Raw genomic sequence first — 12548 nt, 5'->3', positions numbered from 1 at the left:
TCATAGATCGGACATGTCCAAGGACAAGTTAGAAGGCCTGGTCAAGCGCATGGAGGCGACGCTGGCAGAGATGGAGCAGCTGAAGCTCCACTGTAGCCGGCAGAGCGAGGAGCTGAGCCAGCTGGTTGTGGAGCTGCGTCGGGAGAACCAGGAGCTAGCGCAGAAGTACGAGCAGCTGGCCATGGACATGAAGGAGGCCAAGGAGATCATAGAGCAGCTGCAGGAGACCAAGTTCGCCTTCGACGCAAAGGAGAGACAAGCCCAGAAGCTTAGCCGGCAGCTCTGAGGCCCAGGAGAAGGATTGGGGGGTGGATGGTGTCGACAGGGAGGAGGTGGAGATTGGAAAAGAGAAGATCCTAATGAACATATAAGACTCTTGACATCACAAGACAGGAGGGAATGTGTTTTTTGAAAAGTGCATGAAAAAAAGTCTGGGGAAGGAGATAAAAAAATGTTTTGGTAGACTGGTTTAACGCAAACAAGTAGGGTGGTATGCCAACATGGAGGGTTGTGTTTGTAATGTGTGTATATATATATATATATATATATATCTTCTGTAAATAAGGTACGTATGTCTGTGTACATTTCCGATGGAGGAGGAGACCAGTGTAAAGCGGAATCACTCCAAAGTTAAAATTTAAATGCACCCTGTTCAGTTTTCCTTTTAAAGCTTTGGTAGACTGTAATGAGTGAGGTCGCAAAATTGGAGGTTTACTCTTTCACAGACGGATGTGGAAATTTTGGTTTATAGCTGGATAGGGGGCCCTGAAAGGTCCCCATGCACATCATGAATGTATAGAACACAAGAGGAGGAATCAATATGGGATCGCCCGTATTATTCTGACAAGGATTTATTATTCTTATTGGATTACACACATCTGTAGGTCTATGTAGCCTTTACAGTGGAGACTTTACTGATGAGCTCTCACGAAAAGAGTACCACAGTATTGCTGACTTGAGAGTCATCCCTGACCCTGGCTGATGAAGTAGGGAGCCCAGTCCCCATATGACATCCTGACAAACTCGAATTGGGAAGACTGACCTCTGGAAGAAATGACCTCTACTTAACTACATTCTTTGTCAATCTTTAGATCTGTGTATTTTCTTACAGCAAGACTTCTACACTGTCTGTTATAACTTGCCACACATGTATAGAAGAACACAGAGAGAATGTCCTGTCAGATTAACTTCACCTTTACATTCTGTCAAATGAAAAAAAATCAGTGTGGCCCAACAAGAAGTAAACATACCCTTTCAAAGAATTCAAGTAGAGGGCTTATTGGTTGTCCGGTGGTCAACTTGAGTTATTACAATACCTCATCCTGTTTTCCCTTTATTCTCACCCGGGACATGCTTGTAGAGACCGCACCACAGATACATGAACCTAGGTGAACACAAATGGAAATGGCTGCAGACCCCTAACAGCGAACTGAACAGCAATGCGCTGATTTTACTGTAGCTGAAATGACTTGAACATGCAGCCAAACGAAATGCTACATTCATCCACTGTCATTATAATTGGTGACCCATAATTGCAGTTTTGGTTTTTTATTCTGAAAGAGGTGCTTCTTACTGGGGCCATGTTGTTCCCTTAAACCCCACCTCATGAGAAGGAAGGAAAAGAAGTCGGTCTGGGAAAAATATAGTGGTGTTTTCCTTGAGTCAATCTGGCTCTTGAGGTTTCTCTAGCCTAAAAAGAAAAACGAGATATGTAGTTGTGTTTGTGTGCTTTGTTTTATGGGAGTATCGATAGGCCTAATACTAATGACCAACCGCAGATTTATTTCAAGCATAGAAATATACAGTTTTACAACTATTTTTAAAATTAATATACTGGCAAAAGTGTGAAGTTAGGAGTTTGGGACAGATTTAAATGACATATGATGTTTCAAATTATTAGTTGGTCTAATGCAAACACTGCCTGGCCAGAAAAGTCTAGATTTGAATGGCATGTTAGCTTACATGTGAAAGACTTGTTGAAATAGATAGCCTAGGTATTATAACCACTGCGATCATTTGTAATTGAGGGTCCTATTTCCAGAAAACCCTTAGTTTGTAATAAGTATCATCTTAAGCTTTCTTAAAAGATATGGTGAACTCCCATCTCATCAACCTCTCATTACAACATATATTGTTTTTAATTACTGACGTTGCAACCGAGGGAAAAGGCGACAAATTGAAAATCTTGTGCGCACCCCGTAGACATACACTCACAAACGGACACGTTCATTAACAGTTATTTTTACTGTCTGAAATTACAGCCTCTCGAAAATGTCTCCACGTTATAGTCATCGCCACAGTATAATTGCGTTGGGCACGCCGTGATTTGTCGACTTACACAGAGGAGGCTCAACACTACACGTTGTCTCCTACCCATCTCATTTTTCTTTGGAGGCGTGGGAGAGAAAATCGACTTGACATCGACCCTTGCTTGTCAGAAGTGAACGGCCATCTGACTGTTCAGACGATTTCGCTGAAAGGGAGTTTTACGTAACTGTTGTTTGCCAAGAGACAATCCACCTTACAAAAGCGTGACCAACTGCCTCAAGTGCGCAAAACGGACCAGGTGTAGGCTACAGGGGAAGAGAAAGGACAGCTCTGAACGCTGGTAAGTTTGGTCAGCGGCTAATATTTGTCAGCCTTTTCCCTCCTGAACTATAGTTTTGATATAGGATACAGCTTTTTATGATGAATTGGGTGAATTGAGATGTACTTTTAACCCAAAGTTTTGCACAGCAAAGCGGACCTAAGTGATACATTAAGTGGTGTTTGTGAATAGATATTTATTTAGGTTTTAATATAGGCCTAAATTATGGTTATTCTGTCGCAGATAAAGCTATCCTACTTGTTAGACAGAAACAAATATTCATGTCTAATTGTCTCCCAGGTGTAATTCTGCATAATGGAAGGTTCTCAATCTGATCAATGTACGCACCGCGCCTGAATTAGTGAAGTGACCACAGACCGAATCTTGTCCATGGAATATTGTTTAATTGGCCTTTGTCTCTGCAGTTGCTAGACACTAAACAGCAGCTTGATTTTTCATTTGAAATGTGCAATACCACCAGTTTAACCATCATTCGGTCATTTCGAATAGAATTACTGTAAGCATTGTCAGTGAAAAGCTCTAGAAATCCCTTCAACACACACACACACACACACACACACACACACACACACACACACTACTCAAAGTTTTTGGTTCATGCATGGAATGAACTGCTGCTGCTCTTTTAAAGGTAAAGCAGAGATAAGCAAAATCATATTCTGCATGCATAAAACAACCAAGCCCATTCAAGTTAACTAAGCCTCTCTGAAGGTATACTGCCTAATCATTCAGATGTGCCAAGTCTTAGCCTACTGTCTCACCTGCTCTTATGGCTTCCCTGTCTTTGCTATGTGCAACTTTTTTTTCTGATGTCCATTAGAGTCAGTAGTGTTTGACTCTAATCAGAATAACCAAGGCAACCATATACATTCTAAATATGAAATTAGTAGAGTTATGTTGATCAAAAAAGGTTGAAATGTGTGTGTGTGTGTATGTGTGTGTGTGTGTGTGTGTGTGTGTGTGTGTGTTGGGGGGGGGGCTCAGGAGACTCTCTTCGGATTTAATGATCAAGGGGAACTTTGTATGTGTACAGCATGGTGGTCCACTTTCTGTGAATAAAGCATGGGAATGAAATTCTTAAAACAAATGCACAATTGAATTAAAACAAACACATGATTTAAAAGAGCGAGCATACAATTTAATGACACAAGCACACGTCTTGGTGAATTGAGTTTTAGTAAAGCGTTCTCTCTGTATATAAAACATATCTTTAACTCAGCTATGTGTGTGTGTGTGTGTGTGTGTGTGTGTGTGTGTGTGTGTGTGTGTGTGTGTGTGTGTGTGTGTGTGTGTGTGTGTGTGTGTGTGTGTGTGTGTGTGTGTGTGTGTGTGTGTGTGTGCGTGCGTGCGTGCGTGCGTGTGGGTGGGTGGGTGTGGGTGTTTGTGTGTGTGTGAGAGAAAGAGAGAGTTCCTATATGAGCACGAGTGTATGCTGTGGAGGGATTTTGTCATCCCAGTTGCATCACAACATTAGAACCCACCCCCCTTGACAGTTCTGTTCGTTTTGCTAATGGGGGCGAGAGAGCACACAATGGCCTCAGAGACCCTGCTTGGAGGCACTGACACTGATAACAAGCTTCAAGTTGGTCCAATTACCAGCAGTCAGATCACCCCAGCACTGAGATGCTTAGTACCCCAGGCTCCTTGGCACAGACCTGTGCTGGTTCACACCCTGCACATCCCAGCACGACCATGTGGGCGTCTGTCGGCCTAAAGGTCACGGGGGTCTTGGCAGTGGCCCTCCTTCACATCCCTCTCGGAAAACCCCCTCCTGCTCGCTCCGATAGTAGCCAGCTAGCGAAAACAAACAGCTCCATCTGGTTCACACAGAGTGCACACTTGTAAATATTTGATCTCAATTAAGCAATTAGAAAGACATTTTGTTGCGGCTCTCTGCATTTCCGGTCAATCTGTTCCACGCCTGATGCCAGATCTTTGTGTTGCTTGTGTCTTTGATCTAGTGCTGTTTGTGACCAGGGCATACATTTTAATAAAATAAAATAAAAATCAGACCAGTTCTATAGGCAGTACAGGCTGAATACAGTATGTGTCTTTGTCGTTTTGAGGAAATGACAACTTGAAGTCCCTGCAAAACAAAAATAAATATATCTTTAGAGTTTGTCACATCACAGGAAAGGATGTCATTAACCACACAGACAAATCTGAATGAATGAAAACAAGCTTCAAAATCATTCATATTTGAGGGGGTATATTCTGCTCTCAAGATGGGCAGGTCTGCTGACTGCACTGAAGCCACACCTCAACTGTTGTACCACATATTTCTAACCATTCTCTAAACTATCTGATCCTAATTAGCACAGCTCTTCAGCCAGATAGATGAACTAATTAGTGAAAACAATTGCATTAAGTGCACTGGTAGCATTTTACTTCGATACCTTAACTTTAACCATTGTAGTAAACAGTGTTTCAACAGATAGTGATAATCTGAACATCTTCAGATAGTCTATGGGTGGACTACCCAAGTAAAGACCCTATTTGCTACTTTCTCAGGTTTGCCGACCGATTCACTTAACTCTTAAGGGGAGGTGTTATGATATATGGGGAAATCATTGCATCAACAATACACCCTTTTAGCACCAAAAAAAACGGAACACTGAAAATGGTGATGTCCTGTTCAGTGGTCCAACTCCACAATTTAGTACCACACAGCTTACAGTCTCTACTCATGTTTTGAGGTGTATTTTTTTTAACCTGTACAAGTTTTTTTTTTCAAACAAATCTCCGATTTTGATTTACATGGACTTATTTTTGATTGTAACTGTGCTGTTCTCTCTTCAACAGTGAGCCATGAAGATGCTGTTAGCTCTGGCTGCTCTGCAGCTGTTCCTTACTCCTGTTCTTCTGGTGAGTTCCCCCTAGATTCCCCTCTTTCATAAACGTCACAGCAGCAGCACATACCACCACCACCACCACCACCACTACCTCTCACATGGCATCTCAGCAGGGTGCCACTCTGCAGGCAAGCCAAGAGTGCAGAGGTCAGACATAATATCCACTGGGATCGCTGTATTTTCCCAAGCCTGTTCTCGTAAAAGCAATCCATCATGGCATCATTGGTCACCCTTGCAAACCCGTCACTTCATTTTCACATGAGCATGGCTGTGGTAGTTTCTCACTTTAAGTGAGCCAACATGACACATGACTGCTTGTAGTCAAATATTTACCCCAACAGGTGGTTGTTTGCATTTGATAGTCCAGTGTCATGTACCGGTATGTTATTTATTTCAGATATCCACAGGAGAGGTGTTTAGTTCCTAGTGCTATAGCTAGGGGACTTCGCACAGTTCCCTCAACAACCAAGCATATTTACCATCAAAAACAAAATCACCAACAAAGCAACCTTTCTGGGCAAGAAACATCACTGGGGTTACATATAATTTCATACATTAGGCATATTAAATATGTATATTTTAGTATATATAAATATGTATATATAAATATGAGTTATGTAAGGGATAATGGCCGCCGAGGTGTCCTGTTATACGGAATTAATGGACGAGGGCAAGAGGCAAAGAACTCCCCGATGCGCAGTGGTTGCCACTATAGGCAATAGTCATGTCTTTATAACACGCAAAGGAAACAAGCAGTTCCTTTTAAAAAAGAATCCGACTTGTTCAGTTTGTTGTACAACTTTCTTTGGCCCTAACAGCGATACATGGACAGTTACCTTGTTTACAGTTTATTCCACTGTTGTGAAGCCCTTTTCCAGGCTCAACCGTCGTCCTACTTTGATTGTTATAGTTACCATTCATAAGCATTGATATGGATTAAACTTTTTTTACCAGATCTACTTCATAGGTGTCACGTTATCAGAATTAATAGCCACCCCACCAGCCAATCAGAAAAGAGTATTAATTCTCTCCGGGTGATAATAAAGCTAACATACCTAAGATGCTTTGTGCATGGGTAATGACAGGCCAAATATAAATGTGGCAGGACAGAATGATTAGAGTCCAGTCAGGCACTCACATTCAGAGGTATGCAACACCAACAGACTCCACATTCACATAATCATATTCATTCTTCAGGAGATGCATCTATATATTCTATAAGTGATAAAAGCTGGAACTTATATCAGCAAATTAACACAGTGTAAGTGTGGCAACAGTGGGATAAGTGGGATAATGGACTCCACGGCGTTCACTTCCAGGTGTAACGCTCACACTGTTTTGTGTCATGGCCACATTACCACCTCGAACGTGCATTAACTTCTGATCCCCGACCGCCTTGTCATCCATTATCCCTTACCTGATCACCACTCATGGTGTGAGATAATATGAAGGAGACGTATGTGTAAGTGGGATGATTGTGTCTCATCACAGACCCCCAGCGGAGACTACTGGGGAGAGTGGGCACCTTTTGGGGCATGCAGCCGCACCTGCGGAGGTGGCGTCATGGTGAGGACGAGGAAGTGCAATACTCAGAGGTAAATGTGTCCTTTGCCTCATGTAGGCTCACACAACACCAACAACAACAACAACAACAACAACAACAACACCAACACCACCAACAACAACAACAACTTGCATTTCTATAGCACTTTATCAAGGCACCCAAAGTACACAGTGAAGGGGGAACTCACACATAATAATACTGTTGCCATGAAAATAGCATGATATAGGCCTAATTCCATGAGTCAATTTGTTACTTTCCATCTTTTGAGCATAACAAGTCACAGATTAATCATAAATAGCCAGCTACATGTGATCGGTATGAGACAGTCAGTGTATTCCAAAATGTGCAGGCTAAATTTATTGAAATTGTGGGACTTTGAAGGCATTGAAGATACTGTATTTTATCCTTCACAACCTTGCAGTCTTTTTTTATTTGGTCTATACTTTGTATCTATCCAGATCTGTTATCCTGTTCAGTGTCAAAGTGCATATGAGTGTGAGAATGTGAAATATACTCATCTGCACTCTCAGGGAAAAACTGGAGCAATAAATCTGGGAGCTGGGATCTAGCCTGCATGTTGTCTCTTGTCCCTTTCCATTTGAACTGTGCAGGAGATGAGTAACCCATAGAATTAGAAATGGAGAAGCCCATTTTTGGACAGAGTCTTTGGGTCCATGGTTGTCCACCACAGGACATCACATTCCCTTGTGCAGAGATGTGGGTAATATGTGAATATTTGTGCAAGCAAGAATGTGGACTCTCACAACAGACCCAAACAATGTCCTCATAATAGATAGTAGGGAGGGGAGACTCCAATATTTATCAGCATTCTTATCTCTTGTCACTACACAGCAGTGTGTAGCTTTTTTGTATTGGACTTCTTGTGTGTCCAAACAATGAATGTGGCAGAGAGAGCGCTCAATATTCTGTGGAGACTGTGCAATATTCCTAGCAATAGTTTCTCTTGTGTGTGATACTTTAATGACTGGCATGAATGAGGCAAGTGCAGGCCTTTTGTTCTACCCTCAACAATGATTCTGAAGAACCAGAGGGATTTATTGTAATTCATCACCTTACAGTAACAGAAGACTCAAGCACATCTCACCTCCCAACTCTCAGCATCTTGATAATTTAACTCAGTCATTTATGTCAGTGAGATACACTCAGAAGAAGTTTGCCAGAGGCCATTAGGATGTAATATAGGTGTATCATGGACAGAGATGCACCCCATAGGCTAGACATGTCTGAGCAGCAAGCAGGGGCAGAGAAGCCTTAGAAATTATGTCATATGTAGAGAGAGAACCATGCCCTGTGTATGGGTCTCAGTGAGGTGGAGCCCACAAGTACATGGTATTACCTGAGTACCCTGAGTCATCCATCAAACGCCTCTCCAATTGACTATGATGTTTAATGTGAAGGTACAGGAATAGGGCAGATTGTGTGTGTGTGTGTGTGTGTCACTGTCTGGTTCTATGATGAGTCAAGAGTCACACCTTGCTTAAGATGCCCGGAAATTCTGTGTCTCTCCATTGACTGGGATTGTATGTGGGCGAGGTTATGGGGCTCTCCAGAGTTGTGATACACTCTTGTTTATACTGATCTTGCTGGGGGGACATAAAGATCTTGTCAGCTTGCCCAGAACATCTGAGAAGTCCACACCCCCATGCCCATGTGTGTGTGTGTGTGTGTGTGTGTGTGTGTGTGTGTGTGTGTGTGTGTGTGTGTGGGGGTGTGGTAGATGTGTCTGATTTGGTGCAGGCTAATTTGGTTCTAGTGTTGTTCATTTCGTAGGAGTTTTTAATTGCAGACATTAGATGCCATAATAAATGGTGATCTCACTCAGTGTGTTCTCCCTGCTGTTCCTTACCACAGGACTGATGGCGGAAGCAACTGTGTTGGCCCAGCAAAGTCCTACCGCATGTGCAACGTGAAGGTAGTCTACTCCTCCCTTGTAACCTTCTCCACAGCAAACACTCCAAGCATGCCTCTGCCTGCAGCTCAGCCAGGCTTTCACCAGTAACACTTTAATGATTTCTTGTGTGATTCAACGCTTTGAGAAGGTGAATAGGAGGATCTGCTGGGATGTGTCTGTGTCATTTCCCAACGTTTGTGGGTTTTTTTGGGATCAGGATTGCCCTGAGGCCGCCAGAGATTTCCGAGAGGAGCAGTGTTCCCAGTTTGATGGCGCAGAATTCCAGGGAAAACATTACAAGTGGATGGCATACTATGGAGGTAAGACAGGAGTGGGCATATTAGCACTTCCCAACTTAGGACACGCCAACTTTATTATAGGAAAATTATAGGAAATGGGCGGTGCTAGCGTAGTGGTTAAGGAGCTGGGCTAGCATGCAGTAGCCTGAAAAGTAGTGGGTTCAATACCCGGCTTCCACCGTCGTGCCATTGAGCAAGGCACTTAACCCAAAGTTGCTTCTGGGACAATGGCTGTGTAATATAATTGGCATGTGAAAAATGTTGGTCGCTTTGGATAAAAGTTAAAGCTAAATGACTAATAAATGAGCTCATTTGCCATCTATCCTAGCATTAGATAACTTACCATTCTTTTCCTATGTGTGCAGTAACTCAGTCTGAGACTGTTAGCCTGGCTTTGGATAATTAACTGGAAGTGGGCTATTCCAGTTAGCCTATAGCTAGCCTATAGCTGAAAGGGCATGTTCTTTTAACAAAGTTTTATACACTTGCTATTCAATGAGATAATATATTCTATTGTTGTTTTTTGAAGATATTGTACTATCAGTGAGATACAATTTTAATGAAGTTGTGACTGTTGTTGACCCTTGTTGAAGCTGAGAATCCGTGTGAGCTGAACTGTATTCCGAGAGGAGAGAACTTCTTTTACCGCCACCGGGCTGCAGTAGTGGACGGCACTCAGTGCCACCCTGGCAGGAAGGACATCTGTGTGGAGGGGGTCTGTAAGGTAGGCACAGGACCAAACAGAGTCTTTAGTGTCCACAGGGGAAATATGTTTTCATGTCTGTACAAAAGCCTCACAAGAATGCATACATACGCTTAACACAAACACATCAACACATTCATCCCAAGCAACCTGTGTACACAATTACCATAATCCCTTATTTATTCAAGGTCTCACGACAACTAGGCTACAGTTGGCACAATCTGGATACTGCATTACAAACATCTGCCGAGCAGAACACTGTTTAGACATGCAGCACTGTTTTATGAAGCCGTTTATGAGTTTTATGAGTATAACTTTAGAACGCTTGCTACAGTTTTGATTTACTACAACATTGAGTGCCAACGGGGCAACATAGCTAAAACAATTGTAACAGAAAATGCTTTTCCCTTTGAGCCAGACCAGTAACTAAAGAGGGATGTTTAGTGGACTGTTCCATTCCTTTCATCTCTCACATAACCAAATCCCCATCTTTGTCTCCCTGCATCACAGCGTCTGGGCTGTGACAACCGCCTGGAGTCCACTCAACAGGAGGACCCATGCCTGCAGTGCGGAGGGAACGGACAGTCCTGCTACCTGGTCAAGAACACTTTCTCCCAGAGGGACCTGCCTACAGGTGAGCTGAGGCCTGGAGATCTTTGTTGTGGTTTCATGTGTGGGTGGTTGGATGGGGCCTAAAAGAAGAGCTTGGAGCTATGGGTGTCTTTCTTGTCTCTCCCCAACAGGCTACAATAGGATGTTCACCATCCCCGCTGGAGCCACCACCATTCGCATTCGAGAGACTGTGGCCTCACGTAACTACTTGGGTGAGTCTGACCAGGTTCAAGAGCAAAGATCAGACCTGCAGTTAGTCACACCAAACTTAAGGAACCAATAGCCCTTTTTAAACCCGACACTGCTCCTCCTCTGCAGCTATCAAGAACCTCCGTGGCGAGTACTACCTGAATGGACACTGGGTTATCGAGTTCTCCCGTGCCACCCCCATCGCTGGCACCATGCTGTACTATCAGAGGGGAGCCGAGGGTGACGTGGTCCCTGAGACCATTATCGGCCGTGGACCCACCACTGAGCCCCTTGTTGTGGAGGTTTGAGCTTCATTAAATAAAGTTCAAATTAAAGTTGATTGGTACTTAGCTTAAATGATTAAGATGTTGTTGGTACCAATCTCCAAGCGCACAGATAAAAGGAAGCTTGTTGAAAGCTGCACCTGAACAACAAATATATGTCCTTTTGGTGTTCTTGTTTTTCAAAATGTCAATACTAAAGGGCAGTTGTACTGCATTTTATTTACTTTAGGCACCATGTAGATGAGGCTATTTTAAGAACCAGGTAAAGGGGGCGCTGTGGTGCAACTGGCTACAGCATCTGTATCACACTTCGGTCCAAGCAGGGATGGATTACTGCACGGGCCTTCCGGGCCCAGGCCCAGGGGCCCAAGGTGTCAGGGGGCCCTGAAGCCCAAGCCTTTGCATGGAATCATTGCCTCAATATCAACACATCAGGATGTAGGCTATGAATCTGATTGAATTTAGTATTGCCCATCCCCAAAATGCACCAGAATACAGGAAATCACATTAAACAAATTAAAAAAATTCTGGGGGAGTACCCCCAAACCCCCCTTCCACATATGTGACAATTAGTGGGGAGCCATTAACACATCTGGGCCAGGGGCCCGAAAGTTCATAATCCGTCCATGGGTCCAAGTGCTCTTGGGGACTTGGGTTCGAGTCCGACCCGGTAATTACCCGATCCCTCCCCATCTGTCTCTCCCACTCGCTTACTCTCAGTCTCTGCACTGTCCTATAAAGGCAAAAAGCCCAAGCATATACTAAAAAGAGGACCACTCTCTAAGCGCAAATGTAAAAGGAAGCTTGTTGAAAGCTGTACCTAAATAAGGTTGGCCTTATGATCGCGCTTACGCAAAGATTCTAGAGCACAGCAGCTCAACCTGGGTACAGTTTGATAGTATGCAGTGTGAGTGCGGACCAAGAATGGAAGAGAACCATACTCTGGTACGGTACAAGTGAACTGCCCTTAATCTCATTATTATGCATTATTAATGTTATTACTGTTATTAATCTCTCTTGTCATCAGCTTATCAGCCAGGAGCCAAACCAAGGAGTAGAGTTCGAGTACTACCTGCCCCATGGCCGCTCCAGGGAGGGATATTATTGGAGCCATGGATCATGGTCTCCCTGCAGCAGAGACTGTGGATCAGGTTTGGAGAAAGCCATTAACATTCATCCACACAAATCATGTGCATGAGGTCGTGTGGTGTTTGATAAAAAGGATGAAACTATTGTTTATTCAGCACTGCTTCTCTGTTGATCATTTGTTTTCTATAGGGGGTATGACAATGCAATGCTTGACAGTAACGTTTTTAAATGCTGTTCTGACCTCTCCCCTCCTCTAGGATACCAAACTCGTCATGTCTTCTGTGCCATTGACACAGAGGTGTTCTCAGATCACTTGTGCGCTGCTCTCCCTCGTCCCGCCAGCAACCGCACCTGTAACACACAGCAATGTCCACAAGTCCGCAGGTCAGATACAAAGCAAGCACGTTAAGCTATACTGACACACTGCACCAGAGGC

General features: G+C 43.5%; 1 protein-coding gene across 2 annotated transcripts in view; it reads left to right on the top strand.

Annotated features, from left to right (window-relative positions):
* Positions 1 to 2354: 2354 nt before the first annotated feature.
* paplna (papilin a, proteoglycan-like sulfated glycoprotein) overlaps positions 2355 to 12548 on the top strand; it is a 24580-nt gene continuing 14386 nt past the window's right edge. For both annotated transcript variants that reach the window (XM_076299448.1, XM_076299447.1), the window contains exons 1-11: positions 2355 to 2608; positions 5411 to 5473; positions 6952 to 7055; positions 8897 to 8957; positions 9154 to 9256; positions 9829 to 9959; positions 10449 to 10572; positions 10682 to 10762; positions 10869 to 11041; positions 12051 to 12174; positions 12370 to 12496. In XM_076299448.1, coding sequence (XP_076155563.1) covers positions 5417 to 5473; positions 6952 to 7055; positions 8897 to 8957; positions 9154 to 9256; positions 9829 to 9959; positions 10449 to 10572; positions 10682 to 10762; positions 10869 to 11041; positions 12051 to 12174; positions 12370 to 12496 — 1085 coding nt within the window. In that variant the 5' untranslated portion in view covers positions 2355 to 2608; positions 5411 to 5416. The remainder of the gene's footprint in view (positions 2609 to 5410; positions 5474 to 6951; positions 7056 to 8896; positions 8958 to 9153; positions 9257 to 9828; positions 9960 to 10448; positions 10573 to 10681; positions 10763 to 10868; positions 11042 to 12050; positions 12175 to 12369; positions 12497 to 12548) is intronic.

This window comes from Alosa pseudoharengus, unplaced genomic scaffold, assembly GCF_046254945.1.
Source record: "Alosa pseudoharengus isolate Yale_2024_CS ecotype anadromous, Long Island Sound unplaced genomic scaffold, YU_APseudo_1.1 YU_APseudo_1.1_scf_22, whole genome shotgun sequence".
In the NCBI taxonomy this organism is placed as follows: Eukaryota; Metazoa; Chordata; class Actinopteri; order Clupeiformes; family Clupeidae; genus Alosa; species Alosa pseudoharengus.
This window is presented reverse-complemented; position numbering and strand designations above follow the sequence as displayed.